Raw genomic sequence first — 24,715 nt, forward strand, 5'->3', positions numbered from 1 at the left:
AAGTTCATCAAGTCCAGCCTTCTGTACCGAGGCAGGACCATCCCTGACAAATGTTTGCCCAACCTGCTCCATCCTCCAAAGATAGGCTCCCTTGGAAGCCAATTCCAGAGCTTAAATATCCTTATAGCTAGAAAGTTTTTCCTAATCTCCCTTGCTGCAGATTAAGCCCATTACTTCTTGTCCTACCTCCAGCAGACATAGAGGACAGCTGATTACAGTCCTCTTTGTAACATATTTGAAGACCACCAGGTCCCCCCTCAATCTTATTTTCTCAAAATTAAACATGCCCAAGTTTTTTTTAACCTTTCCTCACAGGTCAGGTTTTCTAACCCTTTTGTCATTTTTGTTGCTGTCCTCTGGACTCTCTCCAATTTGTCCACATCTCTCCTAAAGTGTAGCACCCAGAACTGGACACAGTAATCCAGCTGAGGCCTTACCAGCCCCGAGTAGAGCAGGACAATTACCTCCCAGGTCTTACATACAACACTCCTGTTAATACACCCCTGAATGATATTAGCCTTTTTTCCAACTGCACCACATTGTTGACTCACACTCAGTTTGTGATTTCCTATAACCCCCAGATCCTTTTCAGCAGTACTCCACCTTGCCAGGTATTCCCCACTTTACAGTTGCACATTTGATTTTTCCTTCCTAAGTGTTGTACTTTGCACTTGTCTTCACTGAATTTCATCTTGTTGATTTCAGACCAATTCTCCAATTTGTCAAGGTTATTTTGAATTCTAATCCTGCCCTCCAAAGTGCTTGCAACCCTTCCCCGCTTGATATAATCTGTAAATTTTATAAGCACACTCTCCACTCCATTATCAAAGTCATTAATGAAAATATTGAATAGTACTGGACCTGCAGGACCCCATTAGACACATCCTCCCAGTGTAACAGTGAACCATTGATAACTACTTTTTGAGTACAGTCTTTCAACCGATTGTGCACCCACCCATCTTGTAATAATTTTGTCTAGATTTCAGCCGTTACTTGTTTTAAAATTCCACCAAGTGTCATGTCACAATGTCTCTTTAAGATATTTATTTTGAGCAGAAAACAGAAAAACTTACTAGCTTCTTTGGAAGGTTATTGTCATTTTCTACAGCGTCTCTGATGGGATTTAGAGCTGAGGAAAAAGCTTCAAATCCTGATTCGGGAGTCAAGTCGAATAAGATGGGCACAGAGGCAGAGACAGCATCTCGGAAGAACCTCACTTTGTCAATGTCCATGTCGTTTTCTCCTGCAGAAATGGACGCCAGCTCCACAAAGGTAGGAAGTTCCGTTTTGTCTGCAAGAAGAAAAATCCACCAATGCACGTGAAACAAGCAATCTAAGCTCAAGAATCTACAAATAGTTTTAATCAAAAGCTGCAATGTCTTTGCCCTCCAAAGCTGAAAAATCCCTGTTGTTGCTCCATTTGGACACGTCAATTAAATCAAACGAATAAAATCTCAGATCTAGGAGTGGCCAGAAATTTTCCATCAAAACTTTTTTAGAAATAAAAATGTGTTTTTGACTAAACAAATTTTTTGTAGAAAGTCTCTGTTTTCCTCGGAATTTTTTTATTTTTGATTGGAAAACCAGAAACTTGGGAAAATGATGATTTTTTTCTTCATTTTTTAGATTTTTGGCAGTTTTCAACCACAAGTTTTTGGTTGCCAATAGTCAAGATTTTTTCCAGGTTTTAAAGCTGCTCATTTCCACAAACAGTAAAAGTATCAGGGGGTCGCTGTGTTAGTCTGTATCCACAAAAACAACGAGGAGTCCAGTGGCACTTGATGAGGAGATGTCAATACCAAGAGAGGGAAAATTGCTTTTGTAGTGAGCCAGCCACTCCCAGTCCCTATTTAAGCCCAAATTAATGGTGTTAAATTTGCAAATGAATTGCAGCTCTGCAGTTTCTCTTTGAAGTCTGTTTCTGAAGTTTTTTTGTTGAAGGATGGCTACTTTTAAATCTGTGTCCAGGGAGCGTCCAGGGAGATTGAAGTGTTCCCCTACTGGTTTTTTGTATGTTACAATTCCTGAGGTCTGATTTGTGTCCATTTATTCTTTTACGTAGAGACTGTCAGGTTTGGCCAATGTACATGGTAGAGGGGCATTGCTGGCATCTATCACATTACTGGTATTGACACCTCCTCATCAACTATTGGGAGTGGGCCACATCCACCCTGACTGAATTGGCCTTGTCAACACTGGTTCTGCACTTGTAAGGTAACTCCCTTCTTTTCATGTGCCAGCATATTTATGCCTGTATCTGTAACTTCCACTCCATGCATCTGACAAAGCTTTTTGCCCATGAAAAAGCTTATGCCCAAATAAATCTGTTAGTCTTTAAGGTGCCACCAGACTCCTTGTTGTTTTTTCACCAACAGTACAGGCACCTTCTCTGGCAGCTCACCTCTTACTGTGCTCAGAAAGTGCAATATTACAAGTGCAACGTGTAACATCTTTCCTACTGACCTTACAAAGCGCTCTGCTACTGGACACCTTACAACATATGTGGGAGAAAAATATTTTGCTCCATTTCATAATTCCCTACCCCAAACCAATGCCTGTCCCAGTGTTCTTACTACACATAAAAATGTCCAGCAACAACCCCCATGGCAGTGAGTTCCACAGTCTCATTATTAGTTTCCTTTACTAAAAAAAGAAGGAAATTGCTGCAGAAAGATCTTGATTTTTTTCTGGCTACAGTCACAGAACTATTGAATAGAACCCTTATGTGAGAACAGAACTCCAGAATTATCTTTAACGTAATATGATCTTCAGAAAGACAATGAAGGACCAATTAGGGAAATTTTCAGTGATATTTTATAACTGTTACCATTCAAATACGTGAAAACTCACCATATGCATTACAATCACAAACCTATCTGGGACCCACTGTGAACTTATGAACTCAAGCACGTGAGGGCTACACCATTGGCTCTACATTCTTACTTAGTTTATAAATACTGGTCTAAAGTGCACCTTTTATGACGGTTGTGATCCAAGAGATAAAGTCTTTCTTTGCACACTCAAGAAGTTCCTTCAAGAAGTCAAGCACACTCTCAGGGATGTTACTCAGAGTATCTTTAACCTTTATAATATCATCAGTCATATAATCAAGAGTCTTGTCCTTGAAGTCCTCGTCTTCCTGTTAAAATACAGGATAAAGAACTGTGTTTCTTAGCAAAGAAATGAGACAAGCATTTATTTTAATTAATTTACTGTTTGTGTTGCACTAGGAGCTGCACAAACACAGAGAAGAAAACTGTCCTTGCCCCCAAAACTTTGTTAATGCCACGATAAGGTTGCCCAGTGCTGCTTTGTGCCCTTCTAGAATGTGGAGAGTGCCCATACTTAAACCTCTGAAACATAAACCTCTGAAAACAAGGAAATCCAAAATTAAAGTACATGTCACTCCCACTATGCAACCTTAGCTCTGCTTCCAAAAGCTGGCAACAGTTAATAATATAATCCTGAGGGAGTCTATAAAAATCTGCTCAGCCATTTACTATTGTGGATTTTTAGGACTGATCTACACACAAACATGGATTGGTTTAATTAAATCAGGTTCTTAGAACTCATTTAGTTATTTTGGTGGAAATCTGTTTGTTGGACACTCTCATTTTGGAATAAAAGTGGTTAAAGTTGAGTTAACCAAAGTCACTTTTGACTTGGCCTACTCTTATCCAAGAAAAGAACTGTCCACTGAATTGGTTCTAACCCACACCCTTTTAGTCTCTAAGGTGCCACAAGTCCTCCTTTTCTTTTTGCGGATACGGACTAACACGGCTGCTACTCTGAAATTTGTTATTAATGTAAATTTATTGCAAAAATGCCTTAAGCACCGAACCCCAAAGAGGGTTCTCAGCTATGATTCCCTGAAAGAGATAGGTGCCTCCATGCAGCCCTGACTTAGGCACCTATGTCTGAAAGAGGGGCAGAGCCTGCACATACCCCTTGTTGTAGGCATCTCCCACTGGCTAGCTTAGGTTGCTCCCCATTCGTAGGCACCTATCTCTCTCCACTCATTGTACAAGGAGCCTGGGCCCTAACCCAGGCTATGTGGATTGCAGTGTTTTTCTCTAGGCACCTAAAAGTTCAGTAGCTTTGTGAATCTAAGACTGAAAGTCTGTGCAGCACCTAGCGCAATGGTGCCCTGATCTCTGTCACTGAGTCTGTGCAGCGTCCGGCCTAACAGGGCCCTGATCTCAGGTTACTGCTTCTAGTAGCTGCATAATATAAAAAAAATTTAAAAAGTTCATCTTGCTTATGCCATTTTTACATCACTGGAACTCCAGTGTTTTCCATGGAGTCACTCCAGGCTTTCACCTGAGTAAATGAGATCACAATGAGTAGATGCGTAAAATGAGACTGCATTTGTCTAATTAATTGCCCTAATGATATTTATGAGAGTCCTACGTACATATTTGGTCAGGTCATCAAGGAGCCGGAAATCTCCACTGAGTCCCAGTGTCCTTCGTAGCTCATCTATCATTTTGGCTGTCTTCACCACCATGGAGAGTTTCACGTAGTTATTAATCTTAACCACCGCAGCCTCAGCCCACTCAGACGTGCTGCCAGGTCCTCCCTCACTCTCCTCCATGATTTTAAATTCCTTTCTGAGCACCTGTTCATCTATTAGCAGCTTTCCAAACTGTCTCTCAATGTCACCAAGGCGGATGGAAAAATCTTTAAGGACCAGATAGGTGCGATGAAAATCTTCCATGGCCGGGATGTAAATGTTTTTCTGCACTTCATCCAGGGAAAGAAGGGCTTTGTCTGGGAATTCATCCTTGGCAAGTTCCGCTTTCAGCCTCCACAGTTTCCGGAAGAACTCGCTTTCCTGGAGGGTATGAACTTTTCTAACCATGTTGTTGTGTTTAGCGAGTGGGTGCGACTGCAGACCTTCACTTTTCTCCTCTCCATTTTCAGAGTATTTCTTCACCAGCATCTGATCCTTAATGCTCAGTTTAATCGCAACACTTAGTTTCATGGCACCTATGTCAACTAAACAGTGTGGGGATAGAGATTTATTAACATGTAATTAATAGATTCCAAGGCCAGAAAGAATCAGTGTGATTATCTAGTCTGACCATCTGTGTAACACAGGCCAAAGACTTCCCCAAAATAATCCTGTGTGAACTAGAGCAGATCTTGTACAAAAACATTTCATAGAACCATAGAAGATTAGGGGTGGAAGGTACCTCAGGAGGTCATCTAGTCCAACCCCCTGCTCAAAGCAGGACCAATCCCCAATTAAATCATCCCAGCCAGGGCTTTGTCAAGCCTGACCTTAAAAACCTCTAAGGATGGAGATTCCACCACCTCCCTAGGTAACCCATTCCAGTGCTTCACCACCCTCCTAGTGAAATACTGTTTCCTAATATCCAACCTAAACCTCCCCCACTACAACTTGAGACCATTACTCCTTGTTCTGTCATCTGCTACTACTGAGAACAGTCTAGATCCATCCTCTTTGGAACCCCCTTTCAGGTAGCTGAAGGCTGAAATCAAATCCCCCCTCATTCTTCTCTTCTACAGACTAAATAACCCCAGTTCCCTCAGCCTCTCCTCATAAGTCATGTGCTCCAGCCCCCTAATCATTTTTGTTGCCTTCCGCTGGACTGTTTCCAAAACTGGACACAGTACGCCAGATGAGGCTTCACCAATGCCGAATAGAGGGGAATGATCACGTCCCTCGGTCTGCTGGCAATGCTCCTACTTATACAGCCCAAAATGCCGTTAGCCTTCTTGGCAACAAAGGCACAATGTTGACTCACATACAGCTTCTTGTCCACTGACACCCCTAGATCCTTTAAATTTGCCCTTTAAATGGCCATGACAACTAGATTTTTATATGAGCATTCATAATTCTCATTGTCTTTTAATAAAATAATGACATGGTAATCTGGGATAACAGCTAACTGTGTGTGTAGCAGAGTCATGGGGGTGGGACAGTAAACATTATGAATATAATTAAATACAGAGAGCTACACTGAAAGAAGATTACAGTTGCAAAGTATTCAAGTATTAGGAAATTCCCAGGGTCACAAAGAAGACCATCTAAATGTAACCCGCGTGTAACCTCTGCTGTGACATCTGCCTGAGTCTGCAGAGAGCCTGTGTCAATCATTCTGAAAGGAGGAACTGCCCCAAGTGTAACCGTTCCACAGAGGAAAATTCTCAATCTAGCCGTAAAGCAGATTCACAGAGGCCAGAAAGGATTATTCCGATCTTCCAATCCAGCTTCTGGCATAACCCAGGCCAGAGACTCTTCCCCAGTGACTCCTGCATCCGGCCCAGTAACTCCTGGCTGAGCTATAGTGGAGCATTGAGAAAGAGACACCTCGTCTCCACTGACAGATTCCCAGTGATGGAGACTCCATCCTGTCCCTAGGGCAGCTATTCCAGTAGTGAATTCCCCCTGCTGGTTCCCAGCCCAAATTTGTCTCCCTTCAGTTCCCAGCCAGCAGGTCTGGCTTTGTCTTTGTCTGGAGGTTAAAGACCTCTCTGCTCCCAGCTATTCCTTCCTTGTGTTGGTCCTTATAGACCAGGATCATGTCACCTCTTAACCTTCTTTTGGATAAGCCCAGTAGGTTGAGCTCCCTCACTCTCTCACTGGGAGGCAGGTTTTCCAGACCTCGAATCATTCTTGTAGCTCTTTCCTGAAACCTTTCAGTTTTGCAACATCCTTTTGGAAGTATGGACACCAGAACTGGACACAGAGTATCCAGTAATGGCCTCACCAGTGCCGTATACAGAGGTAATATCATCTCCCTTCTTCTATTCTATATTCCCCTGCTCATACAACCCAGGACTGTATTTGCCCTCTTAGGCACTGAACTGCACTGGGAGTTCATATTCAGTTGATTTCCGAGAGAACCCCCTTTCTAGTGTTGCTGCTTTCCAGGATATAGTCCTCCCTATGACATTGCACCCGATAATGCTTTATGGGAATATGCTTATGAATGTAAATATGACATAACTGGAATATGTTTTATGCTACATATGCCATGTTACATATCTCTGTAAAGGTTATGATCTACTGAATATATTCATCTTATTTGTATCCATGTGCCATTTTTGTACTCAATGTTATGAATATTGGCTGTGTACTTGCTTGATTTTAAGTAGCCTTAGCAAAGCATTTGGTCAGCTTCTTGAGAAATGAATGTGCAAGTTACGTGCCCAATGAAGAAACACTTAATGGACAATGGATCTTGGAAGGCTCCAATCCACATAAGAAGTCTACTTGAAGATGTTCAAGGTAGCGTGTGAGCCATGGCTGCTGCCTGTAAGTCCTGAGTCATGCATGGACATGTGACTTGCCCATGTGACTCCAAAACTCCATCTTGGAGCTGGGATTCTACACAGGGGCAGGGAGGGGTGTCCACCCACAAGAGAAAGTCTATTTAAACCCCTTGGAGACCCCTCCATTTTGTCTTCAGCTGGCTCAAGAGATAGCCTCTCCACCCCGAAAGGATACCTGAAAGAAACTGGAACAAAGGACAGTAACCACAGGGGGTTGGAGTGATTGCTGGACCCAGACTAGAAGGAGTCTAGCCTGTAAAAGGAAGCTTACTGGAACACCTCTGAGGGTGAGGTTTTATCTGTATTCAGTTTTCTTATGGTATTAGGCATAGACTTGTATGTTCTATTTTATATTGCTTGGTAATTCACTTTGTTCTGTCTGTTACTACTTGGAACCACTTAAAATCCTACTTTCTGTATTTAATAAAATCACTTTTTACTTATTATTTAACCCAGACTATGCATTAATACCTCGTGGGGGAGGCAAACAGCTGTGCATATCTCTCTATCAGTGTTACAGAGGGCGAACAATTTATGAGTTTACCCTGTATAAGCTTTATACAGGGTAAAACGGATTTATTTGGGGTTTGGACCCTATTAGGAGTTGGGCATCTGAGTGTCAGAGACAGGAACACTTTTTAAGCCTGCTTCAGTTAAGCCTGCAGCTGTTCGGGGACATGGTTCTGACTTGGGTCTGGGTTTGCAGCAGGCTACCGTGTCTGGCTCAAACCAGGCAGGGCACTGAAGTCCCAAGCTGCCAGGGCAAAAAAGCAGGGGCAGAAGTAATCTCAACACATCAGTTGGCAGTTCCCAAGGGGTTTTCTGTGATCCAACCCATCACACCCCCCATCCAGTAAGTGTGTAAGAAATTCCATTATTATGTACTGTAGGAGAACAAAACAGGATGGTACCATTTATGATGCCCATGATGCAGCTGCACAGATACAGAAATGCTCGTTTTTGCTCTGTCTGCTTTTTCAGCTGCTCAAACTCATTTCTTCTGACATCCAGCACTTCCTTTATATATTGAGAATAAGATGGCTCTGGAAAAGAGATACACAAGATTTTTGAGACAATCTCTATGATATGGGGAAGGTGCTCTGAATTTAACTGATGCAACAACAAATATCTGCCTGAGTCTGCAGAGAGCCTCAGATAATAGCACTGAGAACTATTGGGTGGAACTTATGTTGTGGGAAGAGCTTGGAAAAGAACTTTTGTCCCTCAACTTCTTACAGATCATACAACCATTTTGCAAGCAGCATGAAGTATTGGAGTTCCTGATATAATTAGCATAAATAGCCAAAACTGAATATTGTAAATGTCTAGAGTGTAACTGCATTTTTAAAATAAATGGTAAGGGTGCTGCAAATATCTAGCTGCTACCAGGTGTTCATAAAGGAGTGTTTTAACTTAAAAAATGTCAATCCATCACATTTAACACAGTGGTTTTCAATTACCGCCCCCACCTATATTTTAAGACTCCACCTTTGAATATTTTATTTATTAACAACAACTGGTTTTATGATGTTCTATAGAAGTTGCAATAACATACGGTTTGCATTTTATATTCATTTTTCTTTTCTGACTGTATTAGAAAAAAAATTAATATGTTTAAGGCGCTTCTTAGGGATAAAAGTATGAAGTTGCAAACTCACTGATGAGAGTCAGCATCTTGGCAAATTCCTGTGTGTGTTGTAGAATGGCAGGTAGCATCTCGAATGGGATGTCTCCAGAAAATACACTATCACCCACAAAGGAGAACAACTCAGACACCTTTGAAAGCAGCAGTTGTGCGTCTCTGTTGATTTGATTTTGAACCTGGGGCTTCAATTTTTCTGCAAAATACAAAAAATATAGTGAGATACTGGGAATGATTTCAGAAAATGCACTGGAGTTTTCTTCTTTATTTTAACAATAAACCCCAGAAAATGTTAACTGTTTCTCACTTCCTTGACTTCATTGGGACAACTCAGCTGCATTATGATAAGCCCTGGCATACTCCTAAGTAGAGCTGGGCAAATAATAGATTTATCAGTTCACCGGTAATTCCAAAAAAATCAGGGGGAAAATCATTTTGAGTAGACCCGAAATTGAAATTTTTTGAAACTTTTGGTGAATCAAAAAGTTGAAATTATTTTATTTCCTGGCAAAACCATTTTGTTATGGGTTTGTGTGTTTTTAATGGGGTTTTTTTAATTTTATTTTTATAAAATTGAAGGTAATTTCAACATAAACAGTTGTTTCAAACTCAAAAATTGAAACTTTTTTTCCAAAATGTCAAAACAAAACATTTCAAATCCCCCCCCCCATCAAAACAGTTTGGTGAAATGGACACAAATTCATAAAACGTTGATGCTGAATCTATATTTTTTGCCAAAAAAAGGTTGTGTCTAAAAAATGTTACCCATTTTTAGTCTTAAATCTCTAAGGGCCAGATTTTCAAATGCATTTAAGGCATCTACAGCTGGAGATAGATGACTAGTGGGATTTGGCACCCAGCCAACTCCTTTTCACTTAACTATGATCCCAATAAGTTGAACCCATTCTGAGATCACTGGAACAAAATGTCCATATAGAAACTCACGGGCAGCTGAGATAATATCCAAGCCCATGGAGGAGTTGAGTAGCCATTTGAGAACTTTGGCTGTGTTCTCTTCAAACCGGTTAGCATTCGCTATCTGATTCAATTCTTCAGTCCACGTATTTTCAATGATAATAGATACGATTTGTGCAAGAATTGGCTTGTTCGTCTTTGAAAATTTGTGAAGAATTTCTTTCAACATTGACTTCTATAAGAAAGAATATTTTCTAACTATATGGGTAGAGATATTTTACACACACACACACACACACACACACACACACACACACACACACACACAGCTTAAAACCATCTCTCAAATTCTGCTGATGTTTTTGTACAGTGTATAAAGCACTACTCACGTCTGTAACATAACTACAGCTGAGGGAATAATGGATTTTTGGGTTTAGGGGCTGAACTAAAACCCCTTTGTTTATTAAAGTTTCTTGTTGAACTTAAAACTCAGAAAATGCCATTTTGAATCAAACAGTTTCTGGTTGACTCAAAAATTAATTATTTAAAGGCAGGGGCAACTCGTGGGAGGGGAGAAGTGGGTCACATGATGGCCTGCACGTTGGCGTGGCCCACGGTGGGCCCCCCCCACACACACTTTTCCAGAGGTGCCCCCCCCCCGCAGCGTTGCCACTGTTTAAAGGGTTTTGATTTGATGTAAGTCAACCGAAACATTTTAGTCAACTTGAATAGTCAGGGTTTAGCTGATCGCCATATTTGGTGTCAGGAAGGAATTTTCCTCCAGGGCAGATTGGAAGAGGCCCTGGAGGTTTTTCGCCTTCCTCTGTAGCATGGGGCACGGTTCACTTGCTGGAGGATTCTCTGCTCCTTGAAGTCTTTAAACCACGATTTGAGGACTTCAATAGCACAGACATAGGTGAGAGGTTTTTTGCAGGAGTGGTAGGTGAAATTCTGTGGCCTGCGTTGTGCAGGAGGTCGGACTAGATGATCATAATGGTCCCTTCTGACCTTAATATCTATGAATCTATGAATAGATATTGTTTTTGAGTTTTTCATTTTGATTTGGTTATTTTGGGATGTTTTTCACTTTTTGGGGGGTCCATGTGTATTTTTTTTTAATTGACCAACTTTGAGAATAAAATGCCATTTCAAAATGAAAAGTCGCAATGTTTTGAAAAAGCGAAAATGTTCAATTTTTATGATTTTTTTCAGTTTTTCCCCCCAGAACTATTTGTTGAATTCAACCCAAATTTGTGAATAGCTTTGGAGCTCCAAAAAATGCATTTTGGGGGCAGAAAAACTATTTGCCCCTCCAGAGAATTACCCCTTATAACACCTATTAATCATTTAGTAACACTTTATAATCTATTTGTAAGTGTTCCCCTCATATAAAGTGTGACCAATAATATAATAAACATGCACAAAACCATCCAACATGGCAGAGTGGGGAAGAGAGCTCAGGATTTCCTGGCTTCTGGTCCCTCTCTTCAGTGAAGGTCAGGCAGGTGCTACACAGGAGGGAAGAGAGAGATTCTGCTATACCTTGCTTTTTGTCAGCCCTTTGATACTCTGAATGATGTGTTGTGAAAAGCAGTTTTCCAGTTCTGTATCTCGGAACTTGTTAATGTTAATGAAAACCAAGTAGTGATCAAACAGATGTTTATGGTTCACCTAGAACAAGGAAACATTTGTTATGCAACCATCCTTTATACCCTCAGAAAAACCTTTCTTAAAACACATGAAGAGACAGATAGGAACATAACAATGGCCACACTGACCAATGGTACTCCTGGGGGAATTCTGTGCCAAAAAATTAAAAATTCTGCGCACAATATTTTAAAATTCTGCAAATTTTATTTGTCAAAATAACACTACATAATCACACCAGATTCAATTATTTTGGTAATTTATTTCAAAATACCTGTCAGCAAGTATGTCTGTAACAATACAGACACACAAAAGATTTCCCCCAGAAGTAGAGAGTTAAAGAAACCCCTATGACAACCCAAGTTCCTGTTTCTCTGCCCCCTCCCCTGGCCAGAGCCCAGCCAGGAGGCCAGACACCCACAACTCCTCTCAGGCAGAGCCCAGCTGTGGGGGGCCCCCTTGTCCAGATACCCACAGCCCCCCCCCCCCCCGCCCGAGAGACCAGCCACCCACCTCCTGCCCCTCAGGACACAGGGATCCAGAGGTAGAAACAGCCTGATGCTGGGTCCCAGGCTTGTGTGGAGTTTGCTGCGCACCACCCTCTCCTTCTCTCAGGGCATGCTGGGAACAGCAGCAGGAACCCTCTAGCTCCTTCCCCTTCCCCCCCAGCAGTGTCTTCTATGTGCGAGCTGGGCTCTGCCAGGTCCAGAGGCCCCTAGTGGCAGTCAGCAGCACTGCAACCCATTTCTGTGGGGGAAAGGAAACTCTGTGCAAAAAACATTAATTTCTGCAAAATTCTGCATTGCGCAGTGGCGCAGAATTCCCCCAGGAGTACAATGGTTCAGCTTACCTAGGATACCGGGCTAGATGAACCATTGTACTCCTGGGGGAGTGGCCAATGCCAGGTGCTTCAAAGGTAACAAATAGATCAGGGCAATTATCAAGTGATCCATCCCCTGTCATCAGATCCTCAGCTGGTGTAAATCACACCACACACTGGAGTCACACCAACGTATACCAGCTGAGGAGCTGCCTATATTTATTTCAGTGTGTAGGACTGGAGTAACAGTCCCTTCAATATTATGGGCCTGATTCTCTCCTTTCCCAGTGCTGTGGGACATCATTCGCTCCAATGTCAAGTGGGGGTGAAATGACACCTGATCATGCCCCTGATGCACAGATGTAAATGATGCACAGGTTGCAAATCCATGAGGAATCAGGTCATAGATTCCAAGGCCAGAAGGACCATTGTGATCATCTAGTCTGACGGCCTGTATAATACAGGCCAGAGAAGGGGAGGTTACTTACTTGTAACTGGAGATTCTTCAAGATGTGTGGTCCCTATCTGTATTGCACTGAGGGGTGCCCAGAGCTGGAGCTTTTCAAAGTACTAGTATCCGTCAGCCTGTGCATGTGCCCTTACATTGCCTTACACTGTGGTTTTGCCTGAGGCAATAAAGGGCGGGGTGGACTGACTGTGTCTTCGGTTCCTTCTTCACTGCAGACCTATCAGATCTGCAGCAAAGGGGAAGGAGGGTGGGTTTGGAATACAGACAGGGACCACACATCTCAAAGAACCTCCAGTTACAGGTAAATAACCTCCCCTTCTTCTTCAAGTAATTAACAAGCAGTACCTAGGTAGGCGGGGGTGTGAGGAAGACAATGGAATCGTTGAGGGAGAACAAACTAGGGTAGGAAGTTCAGAGACTTACAGAACTTTCAGAAACAAGAAAATTACTACTGAACACCATGGAAGATCCTGCCTACATGCAGTACCCAGACATGGGTGCTGGAGGGGGCAGGGGTGTTTTTGGTTGGAAACTGCGAAAATGGTGTCCCCAGTTGTTAACTCTATGAAACTCTCAGAAACAAGAAACTACTACATAAACCATTAAAATTCCTGACTAACTAAAGAGTAAAAACCATTTTATTTGGAAAATGCATCACCAAGGATGAGAGGCCAGCAGAACCTGTGACTGAGACCACGCGGCAGTAAGAAGGAACTGAAGACGCAGTCAGTCCGCCCCATCCTTTATCACCTTGGGCAAAACCACCAGGCAATGTAAGGACACATGCATGGACCGACAGTCACCACTACACTGAAAAACTCTGGGTGCATGGTGCACACGCATTGCCTTCAGTGAAATACAACAGGGACCCCCCATCACTGAAAGAACTTCCCTGATTTAATTCCTATTTGAACTAGAGCAGATATCTTAGAAAAAACATCCAAACTTGATTTTAAAATTGCCAGTGATGGAGAATCCACCAAAACACTTGGTAAATTGTTCCAATGGTTTATTCCCTGCACTGATAACATTTTACACATTTCCAGTCTGAATTTGTCTAGCTTCAACTTCCAGCCATTGGATTATATTAGACCTTTCTCTGTTAGACTGAAGAGCCCATTATTTAATATTTGTTCCCCATGCAGGTGCTTAGAGACTGTGATCAAGTCACCCCTTAACCTTCTCATCTAGCCCCTCATCATCTCGTGCTTATACAGCTGTAACCTCCTCCTCTCTGGCCTGGACAAATCCCATCTTCTTCACTGAATCTGTTCAAAACCCTGCCACAAGGATCATTGTCCTGGCTCATCACTTTGCTCACATCACACCCAACACTGTGGCATTTTCTCTGCTCCATCATATCAAGCACAAAGTACTTGTCTTCACTTTCATGGACCTGCACTGCTGGTACTCACCCTGCCTCTCATCTCTCTTTTTCTAAATATTTCCTTAAACACAACTGATGCTATGATGCCTAGAGCTGTGTGAATCATGGTTGTGGGGTTATTTTGGTTTGCTGACAATTCCAAAAAAAATCAGGAACAATATTTGTTTTGGGTCAAACATTTCATTTTGATTTCAAGCATGTTTAAACTATTTTTAAAAAAATAAAATCAAAGGAAATTTCTAAATGAAAAGTCATAGTTCAAATCAAAAACTTGAAACATTTCAGTTGATAAATATCAAAACAAAAATGTTGTTTTTTTCTGTTTGGTTTTGTTTTGTTTTGAACCAACCAAAGCAACTGAGGGAAATCAACACAAATTTGCAATATTGTTTTGATGTCACCGAATTTGCTTTTTTCAGCAAAAAAATTTTGTCCAAAAATGTTCCCCAACTCTACTTTCAAGGACCTTCACAGCTGGTCCCTACTCTGTCCCTCATACTCCACCTCCCTCTAAATCTCTCCTTAAAAACAACGGATGCTGTGATGGTCCCCCATGGTATGCTGCTACTGTTGCTTATTCTTCCAATAATAATCATCCCACTGCTGTCTTCCCCATCTGTCTGTACCTCCGTTTCAGTCCTCTGAGGGAAAGACCATCTTTCTGATTTTCAGTTCATCAACTCACCCTTTTTATCCACTCCGCAAACAAAGATTTAATAAGTTTTTGCCAGTCACGGGTCCACTCTTCACAGAACAGCCCAGTGGAAATGAGCTGCTGCCATTTCTAAGAACAGAATAAACCTATCAGTTGACTATTTTTAATAGGAATGAAAAAATCAGTTTCACTGGGATTTTTTGGACTCACGTCAATATAATCAAAAAAGACTTTTTCCTGTTCAGACAATTTGGGGAATAACTCCTTGATCCATGATTCTGCTACATTCATAAATTCCTTGAGCCCCTGGGTCCGCTTAAGGTCCTGGAAATCCTTGAAAATAAAAAAAGAAGCAAGTTACAGAAGTGGTAAACTCAGCTTTTCATCTCCTTTATAGACATTAAATCAAACACTTGAAAAGAAAGTCACCAATTTCAAGACTGCATTTCAAGACTTGGTACTATTCAGAAGCCTAAATATCAGGTCATTGGAAAATTCAGTTGTGCAAAACTCATTATCAGATGGCTGGAGAAACGACAGATTTAAGTAGTTCTGAGAAAATAACTGAAACCAAGGGCCTGTCTACACTGGGAAGCTACTGTGCTGAAACTTTCTTGCTCAAGGGTGTGAAAACTCACCCCCCCCAAGCGCAACAAGTGTCAGTGCTGTAAAGCACCAGTGTAGACAGGATCCGAGTGCTGGGAGCGCAAAGTGGTTTACCTAGAGCGCTGGGAGAGCTGTCTTCCCAGTGCTCGCGTACGACCACACTGTCCCTTTAAGCACTGCCATGGCAGTGCTTTAAACTGCTAAGCGTAGACTTAGCTCAAGAGGCAAATTGGGCCAAGTTAAAGTGATTCAGTGAGCAAACCCTTTTTTTAGGGTTGCCATCTTGCGCTTCAGAATCTAAACTTAATTAAAAATAAAGTCATTCTTCTAAGGCCTTAAGGGTGCTAATAAACCCTCCGAATTGTGAACAAAGTGTGATTCATAGTTTGATAGATTTAAAAGTCAGAAGGGACCATCATCACGACCTGGTCTGACCTCCTGTAAACACAGGCCAGAGAACTTTCCCAGAATAATTCCTGTTTGAACTAGAATATATCTTTTAAAAAAAAAAATCCAATCTTGATTTAAAAGCTGCTAGTGACAGAGAGAATATTTCAGTGGGGTGTTAACTCTGAATCATAGAATATCAGGGTTGGAAGGGACCTCAGGAGGTCATCTAGTCCAACCCCCTGCTCAAAGCAGGACCAAGCCCCAATTTTTGGCCCAGATCCCTAAATGGCCCCCTCAGGGACCAAATTTACAACCCTGGGTTTAGCAGGCCAATGCTCAAACCACTGAGCTATCCCTCCCCATTGTAATTGAAGCCTAATTGTAATTGAAAGGATCACATTGTTAGCTATTTTACTGCTGATCAAAACATCCAAGAGATGAGGTCACATTGTGAAGCTTCTCCACTATCTACTGAGCAGCACTTTCTTGCGCCCTTCCAGAGCATCTACACTTAAATCTCTGAAAGCCAGGAAGTTCAGAATTAATGTAACACAAACTTAAACCTCTGAAAACCAGGAAATACAGTGTTAACGTCCAGGCCTCCCTCACCAAACAACCTTAAATCTTTGAGCAATGTATGCCCCAACACCCCCAACAACATACACATCAGCGCTCTGCCCTGACAGATGCAACAGAAAGTGTGAGCACTGTAGGACACAGTCTAATGCATAGGCACCGACTCGGTGGGTGCTCCGGGGCTCGAGTACCCATGGAAAAAAAAATTGTGGGTACTCAGTGCCCACTGGCAGCCAGCTCCTCCTGCCCCCCAGCACCTCCCATCTGCTGGCGGCCTCGCCGATCGACTCCTTCCCCTCCCCTGCAACGCCTCCCGCCTACCACGATACGCTGTTCAGCGGCATGCAAGAGGCACTGGGGGGAGGGACCAGAGCGGGGGCAGGAAGATGTGGGGCAGGATGGAAAGAGGCAGGGCAGGGGTGGTGCTTTGGGAGAGGGGTGGAGTTGGGGTGGGGCCTGGGGTGGAGCAGGAGTCGAGCACCCCCCCCCGCCCCCGGGAACTCAGAAACTCAGCACCTCTGGTCTAACATGTTCTCTTTTCTAGAGCAAAATTCAGTTTTCAGTCAGGCATAGCAAACAGGAGCTACCTACCCCTGGCCTACACCCCAACACTGAGCCTGCTCCAACAAACCACCCCTGACAGGCAAACAGTTCCCTCCCCTTCACCCGTGCACGGAGAATTCCTCCTGAGACATTGCTTTCGCTTGCCCCTCACTGTGCCTCAGAGACCACAGGATGTGTGCGACCAGATTACTGACCACGCCCATCGCTACTGACACAGGCTAACGACCTCAGCCCTCATCCTGGATCCCTCAAGTTACACATGCACTGTGCCTCAGATCGCAGTCACCGCCCTTCCAAGCTGCTCCAATGAATCTCTCCACCACGCAGTACAGCTGCACTTACCACAATGTGGCGGGATTAGTTGGAATAGGCTGGCAGAGCTGGTTGATCAGTAGCTGGTGTAAATTGGCAACAGCTCCACTGCAGTCAATGATACCATGGCTGGTATGAATCTTCCAAAGGTCCATTGGAATCAATGGAGCTGTGGCAACCAGAGGAGGACCTGGCCCACTGAGCGCACACTAGGAAATTGTATAACAAGATTCCACCATTGCTACCACTGGTTCACCAGTGGGAGCCCTGGTGTAGACAAGACTCCGGAGGTTTCTGGCATGTTTGCCATGCTTCCAATTAGCCTGCTCTGAGCAGTTTTATTTGAGAAGGTTTATGCGGGTTCTCTGCCAGATCACATATGGCACCTTGGTGACAATTCATGGTTTTACGAATGGACATTTTTAGCACAGCAAAGTTCGTGGCCGCTAACAAGGGTATGAGCATCCTGAAAGAAACCTTGGAACATTTAGAGAAAATTCCTCATCAATAACTTAAAATGTTCATTTTACCTGTTTGGTTTGCAGTAAATCTTCTGTTCCAGAGAACAATTCAAAAATCTGCAGTGACGTCATCACGGGGTTGAATGGTATTTTCTTTGGGTGTTTCAACAACTTTGTGACCAAAGTGAATGTTAAATTAAGGCACTGCAGAACATCCTCCAAATCCTTTGGCTGCAGAGCATCCTCTGCATTTCCTGTCTGACGTCTGTGGATACAGCAAGGGAAATAGCATTGAAAACTCAGCTCTTCAATAATTTATGGCAGGATTTATCTTCAAATCAACAACTCTGGAGTGGGTACATCTATACCAAGTGTAGCAATGGGCGTAAATCAGCTCTGTATGCAGTATACGACACCATCCTATAATTATAGGTTTGGAAAACGTCCCACATTTCACCAAGGATTAGCAATAGCTACATTGTATTGTAAATTACTGTTTTTAAAACAGGAAACAGGAAAAGCCACTTGTTTAATTCTTGAAGTGCCACTGAAAGCAATTCAGGTCTGGGGTCTGTAACACTGCACCCTAATTAAAACTCTTATTTAACTAAGATTATCACGGCAAAATCTTGTGTGTCCTGTTCACAGCCTCGTTGCCTGTGTTCAATCCAGGTGAGAATGTGTTCGGTCACTTGGCAGTTACCCATTCAGTAGGTCACCTTGAAGACAATGTCTCTAATAAACGCAGCAATGTATCTCCTCTGGTAGTTTATCACCCAAACAGAAAAATTCCACCGATGGCCTGTTGCTCTGAAGAGGCGTATCAGCACATTGGCAGATAAAATATATTTGAGGTGGACACACCACGGTGTGATCAGAAAGAAGATACCATAAAATCCGTTGTCATCGTCGGTAGCCTGCCAGGCTAACCAAGCCGTCATAGGCGCCGACTCCGTGGGTCGGAACACCCATGGGGAAAAATTAGTGGATGCTCTGCACCCACTGGCAGCCAAGCTCTCCTCAACCCCTGCCCCACCCCCTCCTCCCCTTAGCGCGCCACGTCCCCGCTCCTCCGCCCACCTCCCAGCGCTTCCGCCCTGGCCGCCGTCAAACAGCTGTTTGGCAGCGTTAGCACACTCCGGGAGGGAGGGGAGGAGTGGGAAGATGGTGCGCTCAGGGGAGGAGGCGAAGAAGAGGTGGGGCCAGGGCAGGGATTTGGGGAAGGGGTTGGAATGGGGGTGGGGCAGGGGTGGGAAGAGGCAGGGCAGGGGCAGGGCCTCATGGAAGGGGTGGAGTGGGGGTAGGGCCGGGGGCGGAGTGGGGTCGAGCACCCATGGGAAAGAGGGGAAGTCAGCGCCTATGCTAGCAATAGGCTTGGATGCAGAGGGTAACATATAGTGAAGTGGCTGGTATTCTATTATTGCAATATACCTTAAAATTACTGTTTTGGTAAATTGGAGTGCAGGGTCACAGGGTTAAATTTTTGCCAAACCCCAAAAGCACATATACACCTTTACTAATTAAGCAGGTGGCAATTCCCATTTTCCTGTTATCTATTGTGTTAAGGATAAAGTCCTCATCTTATGTAATAGGGACAAAGGTTCATTAACATCCATAGCCCAGTGGCCTAGTTGGCCTTTGTTATATTCACTGCTACTGCAGCCCAGTGGGCTAGCTTGCCTTTATTATATTTACTGCTTTACATTATATTCTGCTTTGCATTATATTCAGCAGTAATGCAGGCAACCTACAGGCCTGTATCCTGGAAGACATTTGCTTCAACAAGTTAGCATAAGGCTTAAGGCCTATGAACTTTGAACAGATAAACATTGCACAAATAAACAGCCCAACAGAAAACCCCAAGTATTTGGGGAGCTGAAAATAAAGGTTAAGGGCCTCAGTACATCTGTAGATGTAATGTGTTTGAGACAGACACTGTTTTGTGTGGTAAGGCTGACCAAGTGGAAGACTCTGATGGAGAGGGTGACCTATGCTGGAAATAGCCAATTTTGCATGGTAACCAATTGTAAGGAGACCTCATAAAAATTATTAACGATATGTATAAAGCCAAACAAGCTATTACCCAATTAATGAATGAAGGTGATGAGTCTTCAACAATCCCCAAGGCAGATTTTGAAGTAAAAGACTGGGTTATGGTCCAAGGAATTGCAATAGAGATTATTTTCATTATTTTAGGTTGCACTCAGTGTAAATTCAATTGGTATAAGCAAAAAAAACCTAAACAGGTACCCAACATTAATGATGGCAAATATATATATATGGTACCCATTCCAAAAATGCACTAGGGTCTAGAGTATCATCTTCATGATACCCTTCCTCCACCCCAAGCGGTGGAAAATGGCATTGAAACTGTTCCCACAGATGTTTGACCATCTACATTTGTACCTGTGTGATGGGGTTCATTTACAAAGGGGGGCATGTAGCCTATAGGCTAGCCTGTTTGCTTGCCTATATATCTTTTCTTATAAGTTTCTTATTTTCTTATAGGTTTGATTATTTGTTTTATTAATAGGTTGAGCTAAGGTAAAGTTAGCAAACATATGTCCGGGACCTTTCACCCAGATAGCAAAGTTAGTATACACAGTGATGAGCTGCCAAAATCTTAACAACCGGTTCCCTATAAAAAGTTCTGATTTAAGGGATGTGCCCCAGTATGTATTTTTTGTATCCACAGGGTTATCATACGTCCGCATTTTCACGGGAGGAATTTTTAAAATTCAGGGCAGGGCGTGTGGGATCAGGAGCCCCAGGGCCAGGGGAGCAGCAGCAGCAACAGGGCTCCTGCAGCGCAGCGGTCCTGGTGGCCGGAGGAGGAATTACATCACTTCCCGGCCGGAGCCCATCAAAGCCTCAGTGCCCCCTGCAGGGAAGCAGGTTAACAACCGGTTCTAAAACCAGTTCAAAATTTAACAACCGGTTCGCAAGAACCGGTGAGAACCAGCTCCAGCTCACCACTGAGTATACATATATTTGGGACCTTTCACCTAGGTAGGTGGTTATGAGCTAATGCATAAGGTCCATGTATGGCTGTGACTTTTAGCATAGAGGATGCATTAAAGCAGGTTAGCACAGGGGCTTTCCTAGTTCATACCCTTTTAAACTTAACAGATACACCACAACTTGGAACTTGGAAAGAACCAAAATAACCAAGTAGGACAGAAACAACAAATGTGATATCTAACCACAAAAAGGCCATGGTAACGAATTGACATATATGATACTAAGTTAAGATCACTGATGTACTAACCTATAGGAAAAAGACATTCCAACATTAGTAAGATGAGGAAAGCAAATAAGGAAAAGGGGGGAAATTTCCTACTAAATATGCATCAAACATAGTGGTGTCAGCATAACATATTATAAAAGTGGCATCCCAGCCTAGGGGAGGTAGGAGAAAGAGATGTAGTCTTTGGGAGGTGCCAGAATGATGGCCACTGGCAATGGTGGGGAAGGTGATGGTGATGAGGAAGATGATGGCTAACACTTCAGGTTGTTCTACAAGGGATGATGTGAGTATCTGGAAGTGCAGATGTACATTCTGTAGTATCTCTATTTTACTAAGTTGGGTGTTTGTGACTGTGCTAAATGTACTAATAAACTATATTTGTAAATATAAAAGAGTTCCTATAGTGTGAGTTGTTGCAACTGTGCACATTGGGGTTCCCAACTATATAACAATTTAAATAATACTGGGCCTGATCTTGGGACAAGAACCTGTCAACCCTCAAAGTGATAACTGGGGATTCTTAAGTAATCTATATAATTAATACACAATCTAAAGATCAGGCAACAGCACCATCACCTCCTCCTGCGTCTCCCCAGGATGGTGGTGGCTGCTTTATGTTTCTTTGCTACCTTGTTAAGAAGTTTGGATGTAAAATACTCACCTGGTACCAAGCCAAGCCTCTGTCCTTCTAGCAATGTCCTCCAAAGCTACATTGACATCTACACTGACACTTTCCTGAAACCACAGAAAGAGCGCATAGCATGGAAATGGGTCAACTTTAAAGCTCATCACAAATTACATCTCTTTTCCATGGAGAACTTCAACTTTTTAGAAAGAAAGAAAGAAAGAAAGAAAGAAAGAAAGAAAGAAAGAAAGAAAGAAAGCCCAGTGTCTTCAGGTGAAAGCCAAAACCTTTTGGATATTTGTTTCTCCTATGAACAATCAAAAATTTTACACCAAAAGGAAAAACAAAACAAAGTTTTGTTGAAAACCCAAACTTTCTTGAAAAACAGTTTTGACAGAAAATTTTCAGTGAGCTCTAGTCACCTTTATCCTCCCAGACTTTATCCACCCCGCATGGCTAAGCCACACCTAAGGATCACGTACTCCATGCCCAAAATATTTAGCATATGTCCTGATCCAGCTCCCATTGAAATCAATGGACAAATTTTCATTACACTGGTGTGACAGCACCTCTAGACTTAAAGCTGATTAAGTTCAATAGCGGTAGGGTTACCAGATAGCAACTGAGAAAAAACTGGACAGGGGGTGGCGGGTAATAAGCACCTGTATAAGAAAAAGTCCCCAAAAATGGGACTGTCCCTTTAAAAATGGGACATCTGGTCACCCTAAATGGTGGGGACTGAGCCCTATGCTATTCAGTTAGACAAGCTGTGGTGGGAAGGCTTGGGTTGGGAAACAAGCAACGAAACCCAAGCAAGGCACCTCACCAAGGCCTTACAGGAAATTACTAGGGCTGCTCAAAAGTTTTCCTCCAGCATTTTGTTCCAATGGAAAATTGCAGTTTTGACTAAGTGAAAGTTTCACCAAAGGTGAAATTGACAATTCCAATTTTTTGTCAAGAAACACTACACACACACCTCTAAAATTTGCGATTTTGGCCATTTTTTCAGTTTTTGGCCATTTATGACTGCAAAAAATTTTGGGCTCAGTTGGTGAAATCTGAAAAAATTTCAGTATCTGGGATTTTGTTTTTTTGATGAAAAGTCAAAATTTTTGACAGGAATTTTGATTAAATTATTTTTTCCTGTTTTTGTCTAAATTCCCAGATTCAATTCTAGTGTCCCTTAGATCCCCAATATTTGCACCCTTCTTTATTTTGTTTTAATTTACATTTTCCGTAGGAAGAACAAAGATTTTCTGACCAGCTAGAAAATATGGCTTAGGAAATAAAGATGAATGGGAGGTGGCCCCACTAACGTGCTTGTTGTCCGTCAGCCTTACGTTTATTCCGTGACCCTCTGCTAGGCGACTGGTGATCCGCTGGTAAACGTTGCTCAAGAGAAGCTGCAGGGGCACATAAATGTGAGGAACAGGCTCTCTACAAAAATTCTTCAGGGGAAGCATCTCCATGACTTTCTCTGCCAGAGGAGCGCAGCTCCCGATGAAGGTCTGATGGGCTTTTATCATCGCCAGAACTTTCCTGTACAGGTGGGATAGAGCTCGACGTTAATAAAAGTCTGCATTTGGGGAGGTATTTGCTGTGGGCAGACTGGTTTATTTTTTTAAACTACACTAACTATCATTACAGTTTTGGCCCAAGGAGCAGGACAAGAGGCAATGGGTTCAAACTACAGCATAGCAGATTTAGATGAAATCTCAGGAAAAACTTCTCAGGAGTAATTCTCTCCTCAATACTGTTGCTTTACAATGACTTGCAAAGGAAAACAAAAATTGGGCTGGCGATGTTTGTGGCCTCTTTAGGATGGATGATGATTTGTACTGTTCTGTGCTATAGCTGCTGTTTATGTCAGTCACTTGCAAGACAGCATGTTGTATTTTGTGTATGTCTACCGTGTGATGTTTGAACATCTATAAAACTACTGATTATAGACTGGAGTGGTTCTTGGTGAATTCATCAACTTGTGGATTGATTAAGAATAACTACTTGTCCAGCTCTGAGAAACACTGTCTAAGGTAAAAGTAGACCTGAAAAGAACCTAGAATTAAAAATATAGATTAATAGATTCATAAATTCTGAGGCCAGAAGGACCACTGTGTTTATCTGTTCTGACCTCCTGTATATCACAGACCACAGGACTTCCTTGAAATGATTCCTTTTAGAATTACAGCAGACCTTTTAGAAAAACATCCAGTCTTGATTTATACAGTAAATTGCCACTAGTGGAGAATCCACCACAGCCCTTGGTGAATTCTTCCAATAATTAACTACTCTCACTATTCATAACTTATGCTATTTCTAGTCTAAATTTGTCTAGTTTCAACATCCAGCCATTGGATCTTGTTATTCCTTTGGGCTGGTCTACACAACCGCGGTAAATCAATCTTAACTTATGCAACTTCAGTTATGTGAATAGCGTAACTGAAGTCGAGGTTGTTAGATCCATTTACCGTGGGGGCTACATTGCGCTGTGTCGATGGGAGAGTGTCTCCTGTTGACTTCGTTTATGCTTCTCAAGGAGGTGGAGTATACAAATTGATGAGAGAGTGCTCTTCCATTGATTTAGCATGTCTTCACCAGATCCGCTAAATCGACACTCACTGCATCGATTGCAGCAGTACCAATCTACCGGCAAATGTAGACATACCCTTTGTCTGCTAGACTGAAGAGTCCTCTATTCTCAAATTGCTGTTCCCCATGCAGATACTTATAGACGGTGATCAAGTCACCTCATAAACTTCTCTTTGTTAAGCTAAATAGATTGAGCTCCTGGAATCTCTCACTATAAGGCCTTAACAATCCTCTAATAATTCTCCTGGCTTTTTTTTGAACCCTCTTGAATTTCTCAAAATTAGTAAGCTCACACTCCCTGGGCTCAATAAAAAGTGTTATCCTAATGAAATCCCGCTCCAATATGGCCTGTAACATTAATCAAATTGGCAAATTTAGTTTACTAGATTTCAGCTTTAAAATCTAAAATCAGCAAATTCATAACATAGACACTCCCACCCCATGGTGGATTCTCCATCACTGAGAATTTTTAAATCAAGATTAGAAGGTTTTCTAAATGGTCAGCTCT

General features: G+C 42.5%; 1 protein-coding gene across 1 annotated transcript in view; it reads right to left on the reverse strand.

Annotated features, from left to right (window-relative positions):
- The window catches only part of LOC141988596 (E3 ubiquitin-protein ligase rnf213-alpha-like), a 181,164-nt gene that overhangs the window by 90,470 nt on the left and 65,979 nt on the right, over positions 1-24,715 (reverse strand). The window contains exons 19-30 of the mRNA XM_074954446.1: positions 22,959-23,157; positions 21,655-21,728; positions 17,816-18,011; positions 15,048-15,170; positions 14,868-14,966; positions 11,402-11,530; positions 9,890-10,094; positions 8,961-9,140; positions 8,214-8,345; positions 4,415-4,998; positions 2,974-3,139; positions 1,074-1,291 (exon numbers count right to left, since the gene is read on the reverse strand). Of these exons, the coding sequence (XP_074810547.1) occupies positions 1,074-1,291; positions 2,974-3,139; positions 4,415-4,998; positions 8,214-8,345; positions 8,961-9,140; positions 9,890-10,094; positions 11,402-11,530; positions 14,868-14,966; positions 15,048-15,170; positions 17,816-18,011; positions 21,655-21,728; positions 22,959-23,157 (2,305 nt within the window). The remainder of the gene's footprint in view (positions 1-1,073; positions 1,292-2,973; positions 3,140-4,414; positions 4,999-8,213; positions 8,346-8,960; positions 9,141-9,889; positions 10,095-11,401; positions 11,531-14,867; positions 14,967-15,047; positions 15,171-17,815; positions 18,012-21,654; positions 21,729-22,958; positions 23,158-24,715) is intronic.

Source organism: Natator depressus, chromosome 6, assembly GCF_965152275.1.
Source record: "Natator depressus isolate rNatDep1 chromosome 6, rNatDep2.hap1, whole genome shotgun sequence".
Lineage (NCBI taxonomy): Eukaryota > Metazoa > Chordata > Testudines > Cheloniidae > Natator > Natator depressus.